This window comes from Zootoca vivipara, chromosome 9 (genome assembly GCF_963506605.1).
Source record: "Zootoca vivipara chromosome 9, rZooViv1.1, whole genome shotgun sequence".
NCBI classification, from domain to species: domain Eukaryota; kingdom Metazoa; phylum Chordata; class Lepidosauria; order Squamata; family Lacertidae; genus Zootoca; species Zootoca vivipara.
This window is the reverse complement of record NC_083284.1, coordinates 38,164,669-38,183,191: the sequence shown is the minus strand read 5'-3', so window position 1 is coordinate 38,183,191 and position 18,523 is coordinate 38,164,669. Positions and strand designations below refer to the sequence as shown.

The following is an 18,523-nucleotide window of genomic DNA, read 5'->3' as shown; positions in this document are numbered from 1 at the left end:
TGAAGATGGCCTAATAGTGTGGATGGAATGGGTTGGTCATCATGGGCCATCCTTGGGACCTCAAAGAGCTTGATAAACACCTCAGCTCTTAGGTTTGACCGTTCTTATTCAGATGCTAGTTAGAATGTTCAGTTTACACAATCTACTGAAAGCATTGCAGAGGCCTTAGGTGACCTTTTAGACAAGTGTTTAGCTACTATAGCATTTTACATTTTATTTGATGTGTGCTGGGAGACATGCTGATTAGCCTTAAATTGGAAGATGAAGCTACAAATGTATTCGATAAGGACTGCAGATATTCTAATGTTGCATTGTGTTTGTGGGGGGGATGAAAAATTATTATCTTCAGATGGTTTACATATCTTTATAAAATGTTTTAAACCTGTTAACATTAAGTATGCTTTACATTTTGTGCATATTCAATGTGCCTTATTTGTGTTCAGCATGGTTGTTTCCTGATCAGTGGATTTTATTATAGATAATGTGCATGCTGTTAAATTGAATCTGTAAACATCACATTTCTAAAGGGTACAAATTTAGAACAAATTAATAAATGATAAACATGTGATTTACATTTGTATAGATGAGAGGGAAATACCCCTCAACAAACACATACACATTATTCTGCTTGTCCATATGCATATCATTTAAATTCAATTATTTAAACAAAATGGGAACATGTTGTATCTTGTATATTTACAGTGCAATCATCTACATTGCATCTCAGAAGTCCCATTGGGACTTATTCCCAGGTAGGTAGGTATAGGATTGCAGCATTAAGGTAGCAATTTCAATACCTGGGATCTCAAGTCAATATTCTGTCTAAAGTTGCTGCCTGTAATATAGACCTTTTTTGGACTACACAGACTACTGATGTGACTCAATAAAAGACATCCTTATGTTCTTATAAAATAGCCAACATTAATACAACATTAATATTTTGTAATACAAATGTATGATTTTTCAATTGATTGAAAAATGTGGGTTTGTATTTTGTATTTCCCCTTTTTAAAAGTCCAAATGCAAATCAGGGATGAATTGTATTTCTTATTTATATTACTGAATAATGTCGCTTGGAGATCAGCCTCCTTCCAAGCACAGAATACTTTTCTGTGGCTTTCTCTGTGATTTATGTCCTCTTCCTGTCAGTTTTCTGATTCTTAATGAAGGAACAGAACCATGGGCTCAGTTTATTTATCAGTTAGCTTTGATCAATAACTTCTGGGAGACTGTACTGTCAAAAAAAGTGGTCAAACTCTGGGAATTATAGAACATCATTTTCATTGGAGATTTTTAGTCCCATGACGGGACTACCATTTATAGAGTTCCTAGAAATAAATCTTTAGCAGTTAAATATGTTATGTTTTGGTGTCAAAAGGGAGGGGAAAGAAACCTGTCTTACTTCTTGCCTACTGAGTTTGCTTGAGTTTCCAAAATGTATTTACTTATTACCTATACCATTGTAAGAACAATTAAAATGCATGGAATATGCAAATGAAATATTAAATATACTCTGAGGTCATTGTATCCACTGTCAATAGCAAAGAAAGTGGAATAACTTTACCAAGTTGTTTTAGTTATTTTGGCTTAGAAATTTGAAAAAAAAAAATTTCCAAGGGTGGACAGGGTACAAAATATAATATTCAGTATCATAGTTTTAAAAATTAGTTTATATGTAAGTAGTGAGGCTTATTGTTATGTAAGTGTGATTTCAGCTATAGTCTTTTGATGTATCACCGTGGTTTTATATGCATACATACTTACATTTTAATGTGCTATTTTCTTTTTATAGTTATGGAGACCAAAGGCTATCGCAATTATCCCAAAAGCCTAGATATGGAGAGACGCTGGAGTCAAGGCTCCCAGTCGATGGAGTATACTTCTGCAGGAGCAGAAGAGCGGTCCGAAGAGAGTAATAACTATATGGAGATAGTAAACGTGAGCTGTGCTTCTGGTGCTTTTCCAAACAGCAGTGCTCAAGGAAGCAACAAAGAAAAACCTGAACTACTTTCTTGCCTTCAGCAAGACCATAATCACCCTGGCATTTCAACCTCTGACATAAAAACTGAGTCAGACTCAAAGGAACTTTCTGCAACTGTAGCTGAATCAATGGGTTTGTACATGGATTCTGTAAGAGATGCTGATTTTACCTACGACCAGCAGAGTCAACAAGGCAACATAAATCCTGGAAAGATGTATCAGAATGTGGAACAGCTGGTAAAGCTATACAAAGAGAATGGTCACCACACATCTCCCTTGAACACCCCAAGCAGATCCCTGAGACCTCTAATATTGGAGTGTGCAAGCTCTATGAATGGTGGTATCATGCCAGGCACTGTCAAAAGCCCAAGAGTATGTCGAGAGAAGAGTCCTCCTGACTGTAGTCCTCAGAACATGACGACTTCAGTGTGCAGCCCTCCTGGAATTAATTCTGTATCGTCATCTACACCTAACAACTTTGAAAATTTCACAGTAAATAGCCCGGTCAACCAAGGAACTCCTTTGTCATGTTCACCCAACATTGAAAACCGAGGCTCAATGCTGCACAGTCCTGCACATGCTAGCAACGTGGGATCTCCTCTTTCTAGTCCTATAAGTAGCATGAAATCACCCATTTCAAGCCCTCCTAGTCACTGTAGTGTGAAATCTCCAGTTTCAAGTCCTAATAATATCACCATGAGATCCTCAGTATCCAGTCCTGCAAATATAAACTCAAGGTGCTCTATTGCCAGCCCTTCCAATGCCAATAATAGGTCCACACTTTCTAGTCCAGCTGTTAGTACTGTGGGATCCTCTATGTGTAGTCCAGTAAATGGTTCACTAGCCTTTCCTGCATCGAGCACACCTGTTGGACCTGGCACAGGCCAAGACATCGTTCCTAGTCCAGATGCAAAAGACAATAAAGGTGCTCTAGCAGTCATATTTCCTAAAATAGAGGAAATGGAAGATGCCATCCCTAATAGTGAAGTAGCTAATCAAATGACTCTTGTTCAGCGTATAAAACCTGAACCCGAAGGGGTATTCAGTAGCTCATGTCTTGGAGAAAATAGCAAAGTCAGTTCTGATTCTCCATTTTCAGTATCAATAAAGCAAGAATCAGCTAAGCATTCTTGCTCTGGTGCTTCTTTTAAAGGGAATCAAACTGTAAATCCATTTCCATTTATGGATGGGCCCTATTTTTCATTCATGGATGATAAAGACTTCTATTCTCTTTCTGGGATTTTAGGACCACCTAATTCATTTGATGGCACATGTGAAAGTAGTGGGTTTCTAAATCCAGGCCTAGCTGTAGGAATTAAACAGGAGCCTGACGAGAGCAGCTATTATCAAGAGAACACTCTGCCACCCTCTGCCATTGTTGGTGTGAATTCAAGTGGACAGTCATTTCACTATAGGATTGGAGCGCAAGGCAAAATATCTGTACACCGACCTGTTGGCAGAGAGCAGTCTTTTCAGCATATGAACTCGTTTCCTCCAGTAAGTACTCTTGTGGAGCCATGGAAATCACATTCTGAACTGTCTGCCAGAAGAAATGATGGGTATCCAGTCCTAGAATACATTCCAGAAAATGTGTCAAGGTAAGTGTGCTCTTCTTGTACTGCATGAAAATAACGGTTGCCTTCATTTTCAATTTTGTTTGGTAATATTCTTCAAAACTGCACAGTAATGTGTGTTGCAATGTGTATTATTAGAATTATTAGAATATTAGTCGGTTTCCCCAGTAAACATGCCAGATTTTGTTATTGGCTAGTTATGCACACTCAAGGAGCACATTTAAAATTTTAATTGTAATAATGTTTTTACTCATTTTAAAGGTGATACTTTAGTAGGCTTCTGGGTTTCAGCATCAAAATATCATTATATACAGAACATTAGCATGGAGATTCAATGGGTTTGGGGTTTTTTTTTATTCCCAGTGCTTTGCAACCATTGCCTAAAAGTGTGAATCAAATAGAGAAAAAATTAATAATGTGTCTGTCAGGGATTATATTTATAAAGTTTCCTTGATTGCATGTATGCATTAGTTTCCAATGGGCTAAATTTAGAAAATTATAAAGGCTTTTAGAAGCATTATTTCCCTGTTTGTACTAATTTATGAGCATGGTAGCTTAATTGTACTCTCAGATGCCTCCTGAAATTAGGAGAGTAGTAAAGCCTAATAACTTCTGAAACAATTACACGATTGTAGTACAGTTGTACCTTGGTTTTAGAACAGCTTAGTTCACAAATAACTTGAAACTCAAACATCGCAAACCCGGAAGTAGGTGTTCTGGTTTGCGAACCGTCGCCCCTGAACAGCCCCATCCAGACCAGGCTTCCTCGGAAGGAAGTCCAGATCAGGGCGGCAGGCAAGGAAGGCGCACACAGTGCTCAGGAAGGGAACACGGCAGTGCAAAGGGGTGGGGGTTTGGGATGCCCAAAGGATCCCTGCACCACGGCGCCATTTAAGCTTAAGATGGCCCTGATTATGTTACTAATAAACAATGTTTTCTTAAGAAAATCCATAGAAAAAAATATAGCAGTGGTGAGGGAAGGTCCATTTTACAGCATTGCCAGTTCTACTCTTCCCAAGCACACAGATCCTGCAGAGTTTGTTGGCCTCACTTTGGAAATCTGGTTTGTCATTTCCTGATGGAGTTCATGGCAACGGGTAATTTCCTGTGTTTTCCAGCCCAATTAATTTAATGGGGGTACAAACTACAATGTGATGCACCACAGATTCTCTGGTCTTCTTCAAGCCAGTGCTTTAAAAAAAATGTTAGGGGTACTCACATTTTCCTACTCATATTGAAATACTGCCCCTCAATGAGGCCAAACTTAGATTCACAAAATGTTTAGGAGTATGCGTACCCCCACCAAAGAAAGCATTGCTTCAAGCCCTTTTATACTTTCTGCACCCCCCCCCCCCAATTCCCAAGAGGAAGTTTGCTTAGGAAGAGGTTAAGTGTCTGGGAGTTCTGCAACAAGCTTTCCAAAGTTTGTTTGCGTTTTCAGATTTTGTTGGGAAAAAAGCTTGAAAAGACCCAACCATTTTCTGAAGGAGCTTGGGGGAAAAAACTCACTAGTTAAAAGTGTGGTGATGACTAGCAAACTGACCTTCATTAAGTGTTTTTGGCTATGCATTTATTGGAATCCACATAGGGCTCTTTTGCGTGGAAGATACTAGTAGCATCAACTCACTAGATTAATGGTTCTCAAATCAGACACACACTTCCTGCCTTATTTACAGTAATGAATAATCACCTTCTAATATGCATTAAAATTAGTGTTTTATATATTTGCCTGGCAAAGCCAAACACTTCCAAATGATCTTGGATTTAAGAAGCACTCTGCCTATAATTATCCTAAGTAGTTTTGCATAGCATATTTACCTAATTTTGATCAGAAAGGTACAAATAAGTTACATCTTCAGGAACTGTATAGAGAAATGATCAGAAGCTATGTTTTCTTTTTCTAAAACATCTGTTTGATCCAAAACTGTACTAGGATTTTCATGTATGTTGAACGATCAGAGATCTAGTTCTTCCTGCGAGTCCTGCAAGTGAGGGGAAGTGATTAACAAAGGAGGGGCTTCCTGTAAGGGCAGCCAGTTTTCCTACACTTTGTTGTTTGTCTTTTCCTTACACAACAACATAAACTGTATCTTTTCAGAACTACAAAATACCATACCTGCTAAATGTTGTTCTCAATATCATCTTTGTTGTTTTATATCTCTTAATGGGTTTTTAATTAGCCAATTATTTGTTGAGTAGGTTTTTTATACAAACATTTTATATATTTTATTAACAAAATACATCAGAAATACTGGCATATTTTTCTGCTGTAGGAATTGGCATCCTCCTGTTAGAAATTTTTGGTTAGCCAAGAAGCAGCCTCTCTCCCAAGCAAAGTTGGCAGAGAACTAGGGGATACCGACCGTGGTTTGATCAGCAACAGGCAAGGCAGATAGGCCTGTGAAGGATCCATGCAGTAGATTGATATATTCCTATGTGGGTTTTCTAGGGGAACCTCAAGATGTAACAAATGAGTCTGGGGAAACCCTGTGTCATTTTTTCACAATTATTTTCAAGGCTAATGGGCCTCTCTGGGGTTTTCAGACTGAATAGGGAAATGTTTTTGGTGATCATAAAGGACATGCTCGTAACTTTTCCCTTATATAAGTCTGTAACGCCAAAGTTCAGGATAAATTGAGCCTAGTTCTGCACGAATTTAACATAAATTCAATGGGAAGAGAAGACCATCAGTGTCCATACAGTCTTCTTGTTCCATTTGCTGAGTATAAAGATTCAGTGGTCAAATTACACCAGTCTATGGAATTCACCAACCCTCTCAGAAAACCATATCACCCCTTTTAAATGAGGAAGGGACAAATTCTTCCATTCCATCACCTGTCTTTTGAAAACTACATTGCAATATGATTTTTCTCTTTTGAACCAATCAGTATTTGTTGCTGTTTTATTGATGTTTTGAATGATGGTTTCATAGATGGTTTCCCCTAGTATTAGTTTTGTAAGGTCTTGATGTATTTTTTGAAACTGGATTATGAAAATTAAAGTTTCAGGGGTCACAGTTACATCATTGTATGGAATCCACCGAACCCCTCAAAACTATATCACCTTTAAAAAAAATACACAGAGGAAGGAACAAATACACAATGAGTCATTATTCTCATGCCTTTCCTACAATGAGTTTGCAAAGGGCTCATTACCTTTGCAGTGTTTGTCATGGCATCACACCAGACAACCAGGAAGTGATGCAAGCAATTTCTCTCTCTCAGCTGAGCTTTGCTGGGTTTTGGGTGGAAAAGTCTGTGAATGAAATTTCCCCTAAGTCCAATTCTTCACTGGCAGTGTTAGCGTGGGAAGTAGCCATATCACATATCCCTGCCATTTTCTTTTCTATGTTACTGGAGCAGTTTGGGAACAAATCACACACACAGCCTTTCAAGCTGCTGATATAATATTGAAACTGGTTCTTAGACCCAAGTAATCTTCCCTGCCACCTCTCAAATATTGGAAACTTTCATACACATGTAAAATTCTTTTTTATTTCGATGATCAAGGACGGCTTAAAGCCCACCAGAAAATGTTATTTGTGTCACTTCAGTGATTGAACAATATATTTACAATACTTTATTAAAATGATTGTCTGAGTGAGAGTGCAGTTCTAAACTTGTGATTATGCCAGCAACATAATTTTCAAAAGTGGTTTGGGAAAATGTCACAGTTACTTGAAAAAACAATAAAGCTGAAGAGGCTGACCTTTTGTATGCAGCTTCCGCAAAAGTTTTCCTTTTAAAAAAAGTCAAGAGAACTCTTTGCTTGAAACTTTCTAGATACCCCTAACACATTTACTTTTCTTTAGTTAGGCTCTCATTTTTTAAAAATACAAAACGGGCTAAACACATTGGGTTGGATCCAAACCAGATTGCCCTATTGATTGCAGATGGACTACAGCATGACTACTGGTAACTTGGGTTGCAGTCATTTTGAAAGTAGGCCCATTGAACTGAATGGGACTGACTTCTGAGTAAATACGGTATGGACATCATTACCCTTTAAGTGCATTTGGTCAGCCCCCTGCATTTGGTCAGAAATGCGAAGTTAAAAGGGTGTATTGACTAGGTCAATCCAGCAAAGTATTACTGTTCCCTGAGACTTTTTGTTTTGTTTTGTTGAGGTTTCTGCCCATTTCTAATTGCCCCATTATAAGATTTGCTGCTCAATTGAACAATTGGCATTGTAGACACATTCCCTTGGTCTTGCAGGCAGATATTTGCAGTGTTGCAAACAGTGCAAATATTTGACTTTGGTATACACAAGTTGAAATATAGGCCAACCCAGGAATGGTCACATTTTCTTTGTATTTTGTTCTTTGATTTTTCCAAACAAGACTTTTGATTTTCATCTTTCCCCCCCCCCCTGAAAACTAGGCAATCATGATGCCCCGTTAGTTTTTTAAACTATGTTTTATAGAAGCATTGTTGAAATTTAACCAGAAACCGTAAGACAGCAAAGTATGCTGTCGTGCTGTCTCCTTGTTTATGCATACTTTCCCCCTTCGTTTGTGTTTTTACTTTTCTTGATGCTTATCATCTTTTAAAAAAAAACAACATCAAAAAACTGTACAAGATGAAATGTGCCTCTCCTCCGCAGGCCTGGAGAAATCCTATGTAGACATTCTCTCTGTTTATCAATTTGGGAAGGTTTCTGTTCGAAACTGTTTCTTGTTATGGTGGGAAAGAGGAGCTGTGTGTTTATGCTGGCTGAACCCCCATGGGCCTTGCTGAAGCAATCACATTTAGGATAGCTGCCAAAATGAGGATGTTCATATTGATTTTTGGATTCTAGTGATAGTTGGACAAACTTGGTCAGTGACATTCTAACACCTGGAACCCAAACAAATTACTTGGAAATAAGTTCCATTGAAATTCAGGGAACTTAGTTTCCACATAATGTCTTTAGGATTGGGCAGCAATTTAAGTTAAAAGTTATTTTAATTTAGCCATTTATTTCCTTATGGTTGCCTGTATTCGAGTAATTTTGTTAACCTGTAAACTTTTTAATGGCTTTGAGTTCTCCTTGATCATCTTCTTGGGAATCCAGGGACTTGGCCAATCATGACAGTGGTTCACAGGAAAAATACAAATCTGACATAGACAGATTTCAGCATGTAAGAAAGTTCAGAGAAAAGATCTCATTGTGTTAATTATTGTCAATTTAGGGAAGTGTTTCTATGTGGGATGCTTGCAATGGAACATCTGTTTAAGAAAGTTTGTTTTTAAAACAGTTTTAAGAATGAGTGTAAAGTCTATGTAACCCTCCGGATGGAAGGAAGCTTGCTATTTAGAAGTAGGAAATTTGAATCGAGATTTTCTCCCTTTATAAATGTGTAGTTGAAGTGTTAAGGCAAAGGCTGACTTCCTTATATCACTGCATACTATTATTTAGCAAAGATCTTGGCTCCGATTCAGTTCACTGTGCACATGCAAACGGCTCGTCTTGCCAGACATGGGAGGCAGCGATCTCTGTGCAAAGCTGATCCATAGCAGATAATAGGAAAACCCCAGGAATTAGTTTGATGGATTGTAGCCACTGGGTACAATCCCAAATTCTACCAAAGAAATTAGCTCAGTTAAATGGGATGTGGGTTGCACCCATTCTGGCAGAGCCTTGGGCTCTGTCTATATGTGGGAGGTCTGTTCACACTGTGGGGCTTCCTCATTCCTTGCAAGGATAGGAGCAACTCTCCACACACACACCACTGCTCATTAGACTGGAGAGCTTTGGAGTGGAGCCACTATGATTGAGAGGCATGATTTATTTCTACAGTACTTTAGGGCCTCAATCAAAGTTCACTGGAGATGGATAAAAAAAGGTTTCTGTTCTTGCTAAATGCTGAATCAAGGCAGTGGCAAGTGGAAAGGAGGGGGGAGGTAACATATTGCCTATAAGAGCTTTAAAAAGGTCAGTGGTTAATTAGTTACCAGGAGAATAAAGACTTTCTCATTTGCTGTGGGTTAACACAGCTATAATTTTTGTTATAGCTTACTGTACTTTGTGCTGAAAACCATATAGTCTGGGGGTGTGTATGAAAAGACAAATTTGCTCAGTCCTAAAAACTGACTTTCTGCTCTTGAAACCTACTGTCTCCAGGTGTTGTTTCATATGATATTTATGTTTTCTGCATTAACTGTCTTATTTCTACATTATAGTTTGAATAAAATACACTTTTAAAAAATTGAAATTGGAACAATATCCATGATTTGCTATGTAGTCTAGGAGATCTCTTAAACTCTGGAGAACACTGTACTATTAAAATCTGAAACTCTTGGACACTGCCTGTTTCTGAATTAGTCCCTGTCTTTCTATTGAATCTTATTTCGTTATTTAAAACAATGATTTCAACTTCCATTGCTGTGTTAGAATATATTCCTCATGGTTTACTGCAAAATTAAAATTGAAAAATGCAATGGAGCAAGTTTCAGTATACCTAGGAAAATTGTTCCTAACTTGATTAAGCTTGTTTTAGGCCTATGGCTGACAATTTGGGTTGTCACTTTGACAAGGCAGAGAAGTATTTTTAGGGTCATATGTGGAGGCAGGAAACACTCGTCTCCAGCTTTGTCGTCTCCAGCTTTGTCAAAATAGGTCATGTGCTTCTTCCTACTGGGAGTAGAGAGTGGGATCTCTAGATATGTGCCCAGCCATGCACTTCTGTTGCTTCAACAAACTCAGAAGCAATGACATAGGAGAATAAATCTGCTTTGAAATGTGTGGTTCTTTTTAACTAGCACTGAGCCAAAAAGCAAAGAAGTGATTTTTTGTGAACTTAGTTGTTGGTGTTGAAAGCAATTTTAAGGGGAGGATTGTTGCAAAGGGAAATAAAATTGTTCGACTGTTTTGTTTATTATTTTTTAAAACATATTTATATACTGCCTTTTATGAAATCATCTTCAGGTGGGCTACAATAAAACCCACTGAAAATACAGTAACAGTGGTAAAAATAAATCCAGCTGCATTAACACTCAATACAAAATTGAATTTCAAACTATAGCAATTCACTGGCAATAAGAGCCAGCAAAGGTCTCAAAAAACCAGGAGGGTTTTTAGCATGTGCCAAAACAGTATCATTGTATTTGCCATATTTCCGGAAGTCATATGCTATTGTTTCTAGATAACCTTGCAGTTTTACAGATCTGCAAGTGTTTGTGTTAAATAGCCATACCATTCTTTAGAGGAAATCTGCACTTCAGTTCCAGACATGTCTCTGAAAATGCCCATTCCATTAATTTCAATGGAATTTACTTCTTAATTTCCAAGAACGTTTATACATGGCACCCCAGTCATTATTAACCACATTATGTGGAAGTGATCATTGAAATTTAAACTGTCAACCAGTTGGTCTAAGATCAGTCAGATAGTAAAATGGCAACTTTTTAATGTTTCACTGCTTCAAGGTAGCAATACCTAGATTGAATTTGCCCTCAGTGATGTCATCCAGAAGCGACTGACTCGGTGGGGCAGTGCCACAGCCAGAGCTCTTTGCAGCTGCTCACTGGGTGAACCACTTTTGATGTCTTCACCTTTTATTATAAGATAAACTAGGATCACCTGTGTGGCCTGCCCAGGCTACATAGCATTGTGGTGTCATCATGTTCATTGCATTATCTATGTAGGAATGAGAAATAAGTCCTAACCATAGGAAAAAATGGTGCAGATGAAAACAGCTTAGAAAAAGATGATAATCAGCACAATGAACAGCTTTGAAAGGAAATATCTCTGTCTCCTTGAAATCTCCCTGAAAGCCAAAAATCAAAACTGGTGAGCATCGGTGCAGCCTTAAGTGTTAATTTGATGGTGCCTAGGTTCTGGCCAGCCTACTGAAGCATTTGGGAATTCTAACCGAACTTATTGACTCATTTATATGCTATGGGATTGAACATGGGCCCTGCATGATACCCTACATGAGAGAATTCATATTTGACCCTAGTATTAGGGGTGCTGTCTGCCTGGCCAAGTCACCATTTGGTTATCTAGGTTCTAGGATTGGATGCCACCTGCTGTCCACTGAATAGATTGCAACATTCCTTTGATGTGTAGGCCCATTCTATATTAAAGTGGGTGGGTTTTTTAGTGTTGTCCTTTCATACAACTGTTAGCTTTAATATATTAGACTGGATTGGTCATATCACAAGTAGCATCCCTACTTTAGATCCAGCCTAGAATTTGCTTCCTTTTGACATCATTGATCACAAATCAATATCCACCTTTTTTTCTTAATTAAAGTTGACAGCTAACTAAAAAGTATAATATCTTCCATTCTCTCTCATTCTTCAGTGGCTTGGCAAAGTATAGGATTTTTATGTTTATCAAGAAGATTACACATCAAATTAAAGTTAGCACATGTAGAGCTAAACCAGAGGCTTTCTGCTTCTGTGGATTATACTGCACACATATATATATATTTACATTGCCATCTTTTATGCCGGATATTATTTTCCTTTTACCTCTGACATAAACAGCTTGTATATCAAGTGCAAAAGGGTTGTCCACCACTATGCGCTTTATATGGAAAAAAGCCTGTTCTTTTAATTCTAAGTAATTCTCTTCCAATTCAGTATCAGCCAAATCTAATAGGAAATGTGTGGGCAGACCATGCTGTTTACAACGCTCCAAAGTATATTCCAACGCCAACCTTGTCTCATACTTCAGGAGCCATCAACCAACATAATCCTCTCCACCTCCCACATTTCTTGCTAGATTTTAATGTTGCACTCACTAATATGTTTCCTTGCCTAATGAAGGGATCTTGCCTGAATTCTAAGGTGAACCTTTAAAGAAGAAATACAATCTTGCATTACATTAATGATAGAATAATTGGTAAGAACTGTGTGAGTGGTAAGTGGTAAGAACTGTGTAGACCAGCGTTTGAAACTTCCATTGTTCTAGGTGAATTTTGTGACAGGGAATTTCATTAGCCTGAGCAGTTTCTGAACTCCGGGTGCGGTCCTGCACCTGAGATTTCAGATTAAAACTGCAGAGTGGAAGGGAAGGAGGGCCTTTTTCTGCCTCCCCACTTTCAGCCATTCTCTAAAGACTGGAGAAGGGACCCTCTTAAGAATATTAGGGGGGTGGGCAGGGGAAGCATGGCTTTGTTTTTGCAGTCTTCAGGTGAGGACTAGACCATGTGAAAAATGAATATAAGATTTTAACTGCAGTTCATTCATTTTCAGCTTTGTAGTCATGTTATATAAAAAAAACTGTGCCTAGACATTCTGTTGTTGCGCCCATAACCTAGGTTTAAGGTGCTATTTCATATCTCAGTTTCTAACACTGGTGTAGACTGAAGGTGCATATAGGGTGGAGAAGGATCATACCCACTAGTTCTCTCCATCTACCTCCCTTCCCCATTGAGCATAATGCCTGCACACTGCACACATCAGCTTTGCAGGCATTTATGCTCAGTGTGTGTTGAAGGGAGAAAGGAACAGCATGCATGTTCCCCCACCCTCTTTCTCTGTTCCCCAATATGCACCAGACTGGCACTTACACCAATGTTTCTGCATCTGTATGTGCAATCCCCCCCCCCCGGTAGAATACTTTATTCCAGATTCTCTATATGGTTGTTGCTGTTGTTGTTTAGTCGTTTAGTCGTGTCCAACTCTTCGTGACCCCATGGACCAGAGCACGCCAGGCACTCCTGTCTTGCACTGCCTCCCGCAGTTTGGTCAAACTCATGTTCGTAGCTTCGAGAACACTGTCCAACCATCTTGTCCTCTGTCGTCCCCTTCTCCTAGTGCCCTCAATCTTTCCCAACATCAGGGTCTTTTCCAAGGATTCTTCTCTTCTCATGAGGTGGCCAAAGTATTGGAGCCTCAGCTTCACGATCTGTCCTTCCAGGGAGCACTCAGGGCTGATTTCCTTCAGAATGGATAGGTTTGATCTTCTTGCAGTCTATGGGACTATCAACCTCAGGCCCAGGGAATGAATTAAGCCCTCCAATATGCCTTGTCTGGTTCTCAGGACTTTTCCTGGCTACACCCCTCCCTGGTCCTGTTCTGTGCTCTCCTTGAGTGCTTCAGCCTGGTTAGAATGTGTATTTCAATTGTGGTGCTTCTTCTTTCTTGCCTAGATGGAGTTGTGTGCAGGTCTGTATGTATTTTGTGTGTAGAAACCTATTGACCTTTACATGGTTGGAATGTTGCCTGTTTTAGAAATGTAAGAATCGCGTTCACTTTTGCCTCAGGTGCTACCCAAAGGTTGCCCATGAGGAAATGAAACCCTCGAGTTGAAAAAGGTTGATCGTCTTGGCCTAAAACATCCCCTTGTCTGGAAGATTAGAAGGACGTCAGTCCTCCAACTTCCCTAGACTAGGCAATTTCTTTCTGAACTGACAACATTTCTCTTCCCCCACACTAACATTTGACTTAAATAATATATTTGCCCTGGTCTCAAAGGACAGGGTGAATGGCTGTTTTGAATGCTCCTGCCAATATCCTTTTATATATTTGTAGCTTTGTACTCTCATATCTCCCCCCCTCCCATTTCTAAATCTTCCACATGAATTACAAAGTGCTCATGTAAAGAAGAAAAGAACTCTTATTTTTTTGGCGACTCTTACAGATTTATGCACTTAATAATTTCTATTGTGTATTCTTAGATCTATGATTGCGTACCAGTGATTGTAGACTTTTCTTAAGTACTGTATAATGATCATGGGCACGGGTCAGTCTCTTGCATAATAATTGTACCAGTCTAGCTGTATCCATTATTTGTCTTCACATTTGTGTGTGTTTGTCCTAAACCAAACATTAAGAGGGCAAATTACATAATGATAAGGTGTGAAAGTACAAAGACTGGCAGTGTGCCATTGACATCGTTCATTGTATGCAATAGGCTCTTAGTACTGAAAACTTCAGAAGCATCTTGGAATTTGACAGAATTGCTTTAAAGAAGGTGACTGTATGAGCAGGGTCATTAAGCTCATGGCAATATGTTATTGATCTGAACTAATTGTAATATCACTGTGCAATATGCTATAATTTAGGATAGGACAGTGGAACCTCAGTTTATGAACACCTCGGTTTACGAATTTTCGGTTTACGAACACCGTGGACCCATCTGGAACGGATTAATTCACTTTCCATTACTTTCAATGGGAAAGTTCGCTTCAGTTTATGAACGCTTCAGTTTATGAACAGACTTCCGGAACCAATTGTGTTCATAAACCAAGGTACCACTGTACTATAATTTAGTTATTGGGACCCAGGTGGCGCTGTGGTTAAACCACAGTGCCTAGGGCTTGCTGATCAGAAGGTCGGCGGTTCAAATCCCTGTGACGGGATGAGCTCCCGTTGCTTGGTCCCAGCTCCTGCCAACCTAGCAGTTCGAAAGCACATCAAAATGCAAGTAGATAAATAGGAACCGCTACAGCGGGAAGGTAAACGGCGTTTCCATGTGCTGCTCTGGTTTGCCAGAAGCGGCTTTGTCATGCTGGCCACATGACCTGGAGGCTATACGCCGGCTCCCTCGGCCAATAATGCGAGATGAGCGCGCAACCCCAGAGTCGGTCACGACTGGACCTAATGGTCAGGGGTCCCTTTACCTTTACCTTATAATTTAGTTTGGTACTAGTTAGTTTTTTGTTAACTAGCTTTTGCTTTTTTTTCTTGTATGAGAGTTTGTATTTAGCTTGAATTCAAGAAAGGAAAGCTTCCCACCCTTTGCAACAGCCAATCCACTGTTTAATCCATGGGAGCATCTCTTTTTCTTTACTGTATTTCTTATAATATGCTTATTCTTTCCAATACCTGCTATAGATATGGCAGTCAATATCGTAAACTCTCACAACTGAAACAGGATGCATAAAATAAAAACAGCCATGGGTTAAGTTGTTTTCAAGCCAGTGACCAGAAATGCTTAGGAATTACATTTGACCACAAGGATCTTTGTGAAATTGGAGGAAGTAATTTACCTCCTTCTTTATTAATATAAACAATGAAGGGGCACCAGGTAATGGAGAAAGATTTTTACATTTTGACTCCTCTAGACTGTCTATTGCGCTCTGCTGATTTCTCAGCCAAAATCCACCAACCCTATAGATTGAATTACACGTGGCCACCTTGAACAGTGAGGAAAGGGGCATGGGAGGTTGCTGTGGGGAGAAAAGGGACAGGAAGACTTCCTTCTGTGTGCTTCCTTAAGTTAACTCATCCCAAGCCATTACGTTTAAGGCAATTTTTCATTAGACCTTAGCTTAGTGAGCTGAAGCGAAAAGTTTTCTCAGTGTTTCTCAAGATGCATTAGACATTTCCGGTTTAAAGATTTTCATTGAAAAACGTCAGGAAGCATCTATCTCTCGCATTTTCTCTTTTACTGCTGCTGTTCTTGGCTCTCTGCTAACCCCCATTGCAATAGAAAATCAAATGTTAGTTTGTATATGTTTGTGTTTATTTTTTGTTTGTTTAAATTTGTCATGCTGGAAAACATTTTTTTAGATAGTTCCTTTATATGCAGCTAACCATATAATAAAGAGAACAAATAGGTCCTCTTCTATTTTCTTTCCTATTATTACTTAATGTATTATGTTTGGGAAGACTGGCAGAAAAGCTGAACGTTTGATTCAGCCTTTTTTGAGGTTTCTCCTGCCCTTTCCCAAAACAAGAGGAGGGCTGGTGATTACCACCAAATTAGTCAATTTCTTCACAAGCCGAAAGTAAATGTTGAGTGGGGTTTCCTAGCAACAGTTGTAATGTTAATCTTGTCCAATGAAATATTGATTCTACTGCACACTGTTCTTTCCCCCCCTTCGTGGATTTATGTCTTGGTGTGACACCTACAAAATATACCACCAACAACAACGATGATGTATGTCACATTTCTCATAGCTGCCCTAATGTTGATAAGCAGCAACATTATTTGATGCCATGACCTGCATTTTACTAGATACTCTATATCCATTGCCTAACTTAGTCAGAACCTGTTTGAATTGGATTAGCTTGTTCCTTCTGCAACAGTTGCCCAGGAAAATAGCATTAGCATAGTTTCTTGTGAATAATTTGTAGAATGCTTTGGTTGGAGTTGATTCATTTTATTCATATTTTGAATTGGTGCAGTCTGAACTAATATCTGAATTTACCTGTCATGAGTGCTGCTAAAACTGAACGACATTATCCCATCACCAGTTAGCCTTGCCAATGTAGATTAAATGGTCAATTGTTTAAAGAAAAAAACTAGGCTATATTGTATATGATAAGTAGTCTGATGTATATGCATGTGTGAATCAGGCCTATTTATATAAAATGTTGTTGCTGGCCCAAATTCTTTAAACATTTTCTAGGAAAAGTCAGCTATTGTCAAGGGAACTACTGAAAGGAGGGAGAAAAGTATGGTAGAAGATAGATTGGAAGAATCAGCAAGTGATGCCTGCAGAATACGTTCTGTCTGTTAATAGGAAAATAAGAAAATTCTATGTTGGGGCTTCCATTTTAGAAGGACAGCATTCAAAACAGTTTTGGGGACTCTTGCAGGGAGTAACTTCAATCAACATTTTAAAAAATTAGGTTTAAAAAATTAAGGTTTCAGTTAATTCCGTTTTCAGCAGAGCTATTATTCAGGATCTACCAGTACATTTCAATGAAAACTGATACAGAAGTGCATTACACACAGTGTTTTAGCTTGTGTGTTGGTCTTGCTACGTTATTATCCCTGTGTGAGCAAGTAACTTATAGATAGCTAGTAGAAAGGATAGGTTGTGTCCAATGTTACTCATACTCGGAGTGGAAGCTTTGGAATTAATGGATATAAGTAATTTAGCACTGAGTATAACTTAGTGCTGGAGGAGACTCTTGAGAGTCCCATGGACTGCAAGACGATCAAACCTATCCATTCTGAAGGAAATCAGCCCTGAGTGCTCACTGGAAGGACAGATCGTGAAGCTGAGGCTCCAATACTTTGGCCACCTCATGAGAAGAGAAGACTCCCTGGAAAAGACCCTGATGTTGGGAAAGATGGAGGGCACTAGGAGAAGGGGACGACAGAGGACGAGATGGTTGGACAGTGTTCTCGAAGCTACGAACATGAGTTTGACCAAACTGCGGGAGGCAGTGCAAGACAGGAGTGCCTGGCGTGCTATGGTCCATGGGGTCACGAAGAGTCGGACACGACTAAACGACTAAACAACAACAACAACAATAACTTAGTTGGGGGAAAAAACAGTAATAATGACATAACTTTGTAGATTTTTCTATTTTCCCCAAAGGTAGTAGTATGTTTCTTAAGTTCCTTGCTGGGAAGGCAGCTCACCTTGTTTTTAAACATACACACCATCCATCATTTGACCTTATCCCTATTTTCAAGTCCAAGCTTGAAGGGTCAGTGGCAAGTGCTGTGGGAAGACTGGACCAAACATAAGCCACGAGTTGGAACCAGTACTTCGATTGTGCTAAAATACCACACTTAAGGAAGGTTCTTGCTCAGGGACACAGAGTTCTTATCCACCAGTATCTATTGTGGGGTGCAGTGGCCACATTAAGCTTTTGTAGTTTCCTTTCACTTTTATACATCTCTTGCTAAAGGATTTTATGACAGGCCTTTCTGCATACTTAGTTCCCTGCTCCAAATGTAGCCTCATTTCTGGGTGACAATGTTAATCTGCAAGCTTTATTCTACAAGCCATGTTGGCTGGCTGACCACTTTTTAAGACTGTTTGAATTATTGGGAACAAGTTGCTGATGGAAAGAATTCTCCTCTCTTTGCAACTAGATTAGTGAGTCTAGAGGGAGTGCAGAAACAATGACTGGAAGACAGCAATTGTGGAAGGCAATGCACAAGCAAACACTATATGTGCAGTATTCAGAGGAGTCGTTTAATAACTAATCATAAGGAAATAAGAGGTTAGCAATCCTGTAAAGCTCTTACGCTGCTGATTTGCATTTTGGAGACTGCAGGTTGGAGACAGAGCTGTTCGATTCAGGACAAAGAAAATAACTTCTTCACACAGCACATAGTTAAACTATGGA

The 18,523-nt window shown here is 39.1% G+C and overlaps 1 protein-coding gene across 7 annotated transcripts in view; it reads left to right on the top strand.

The window, feature by feature from the left end:
* NR3C2 (nuclear receptor subfamily 3 group C member 2) overlaps nt 1-18,523 on the top strand; it is a 140,651-nt gene that overhangs the window by 7,383 nt on the left and 114,745 nt on the right. For all 7 annotated transcript variants that reach the window (XM_035114100.2, XM_060278641.1, XM_060278642.1 and 4 more), the window contains one exon: nt 1,793-3,578. In XM_035114100.2, coding sequence (XP_034969991.1) covers nt 1,795-3,578 — 1,784 coding nt within the window. In that variant the 5' untranslated portion in view covers nt 1,793-1,794. The remainder of the gene's footprint in view (nt 1-1,792; nt 3,579-18,523) is intronic.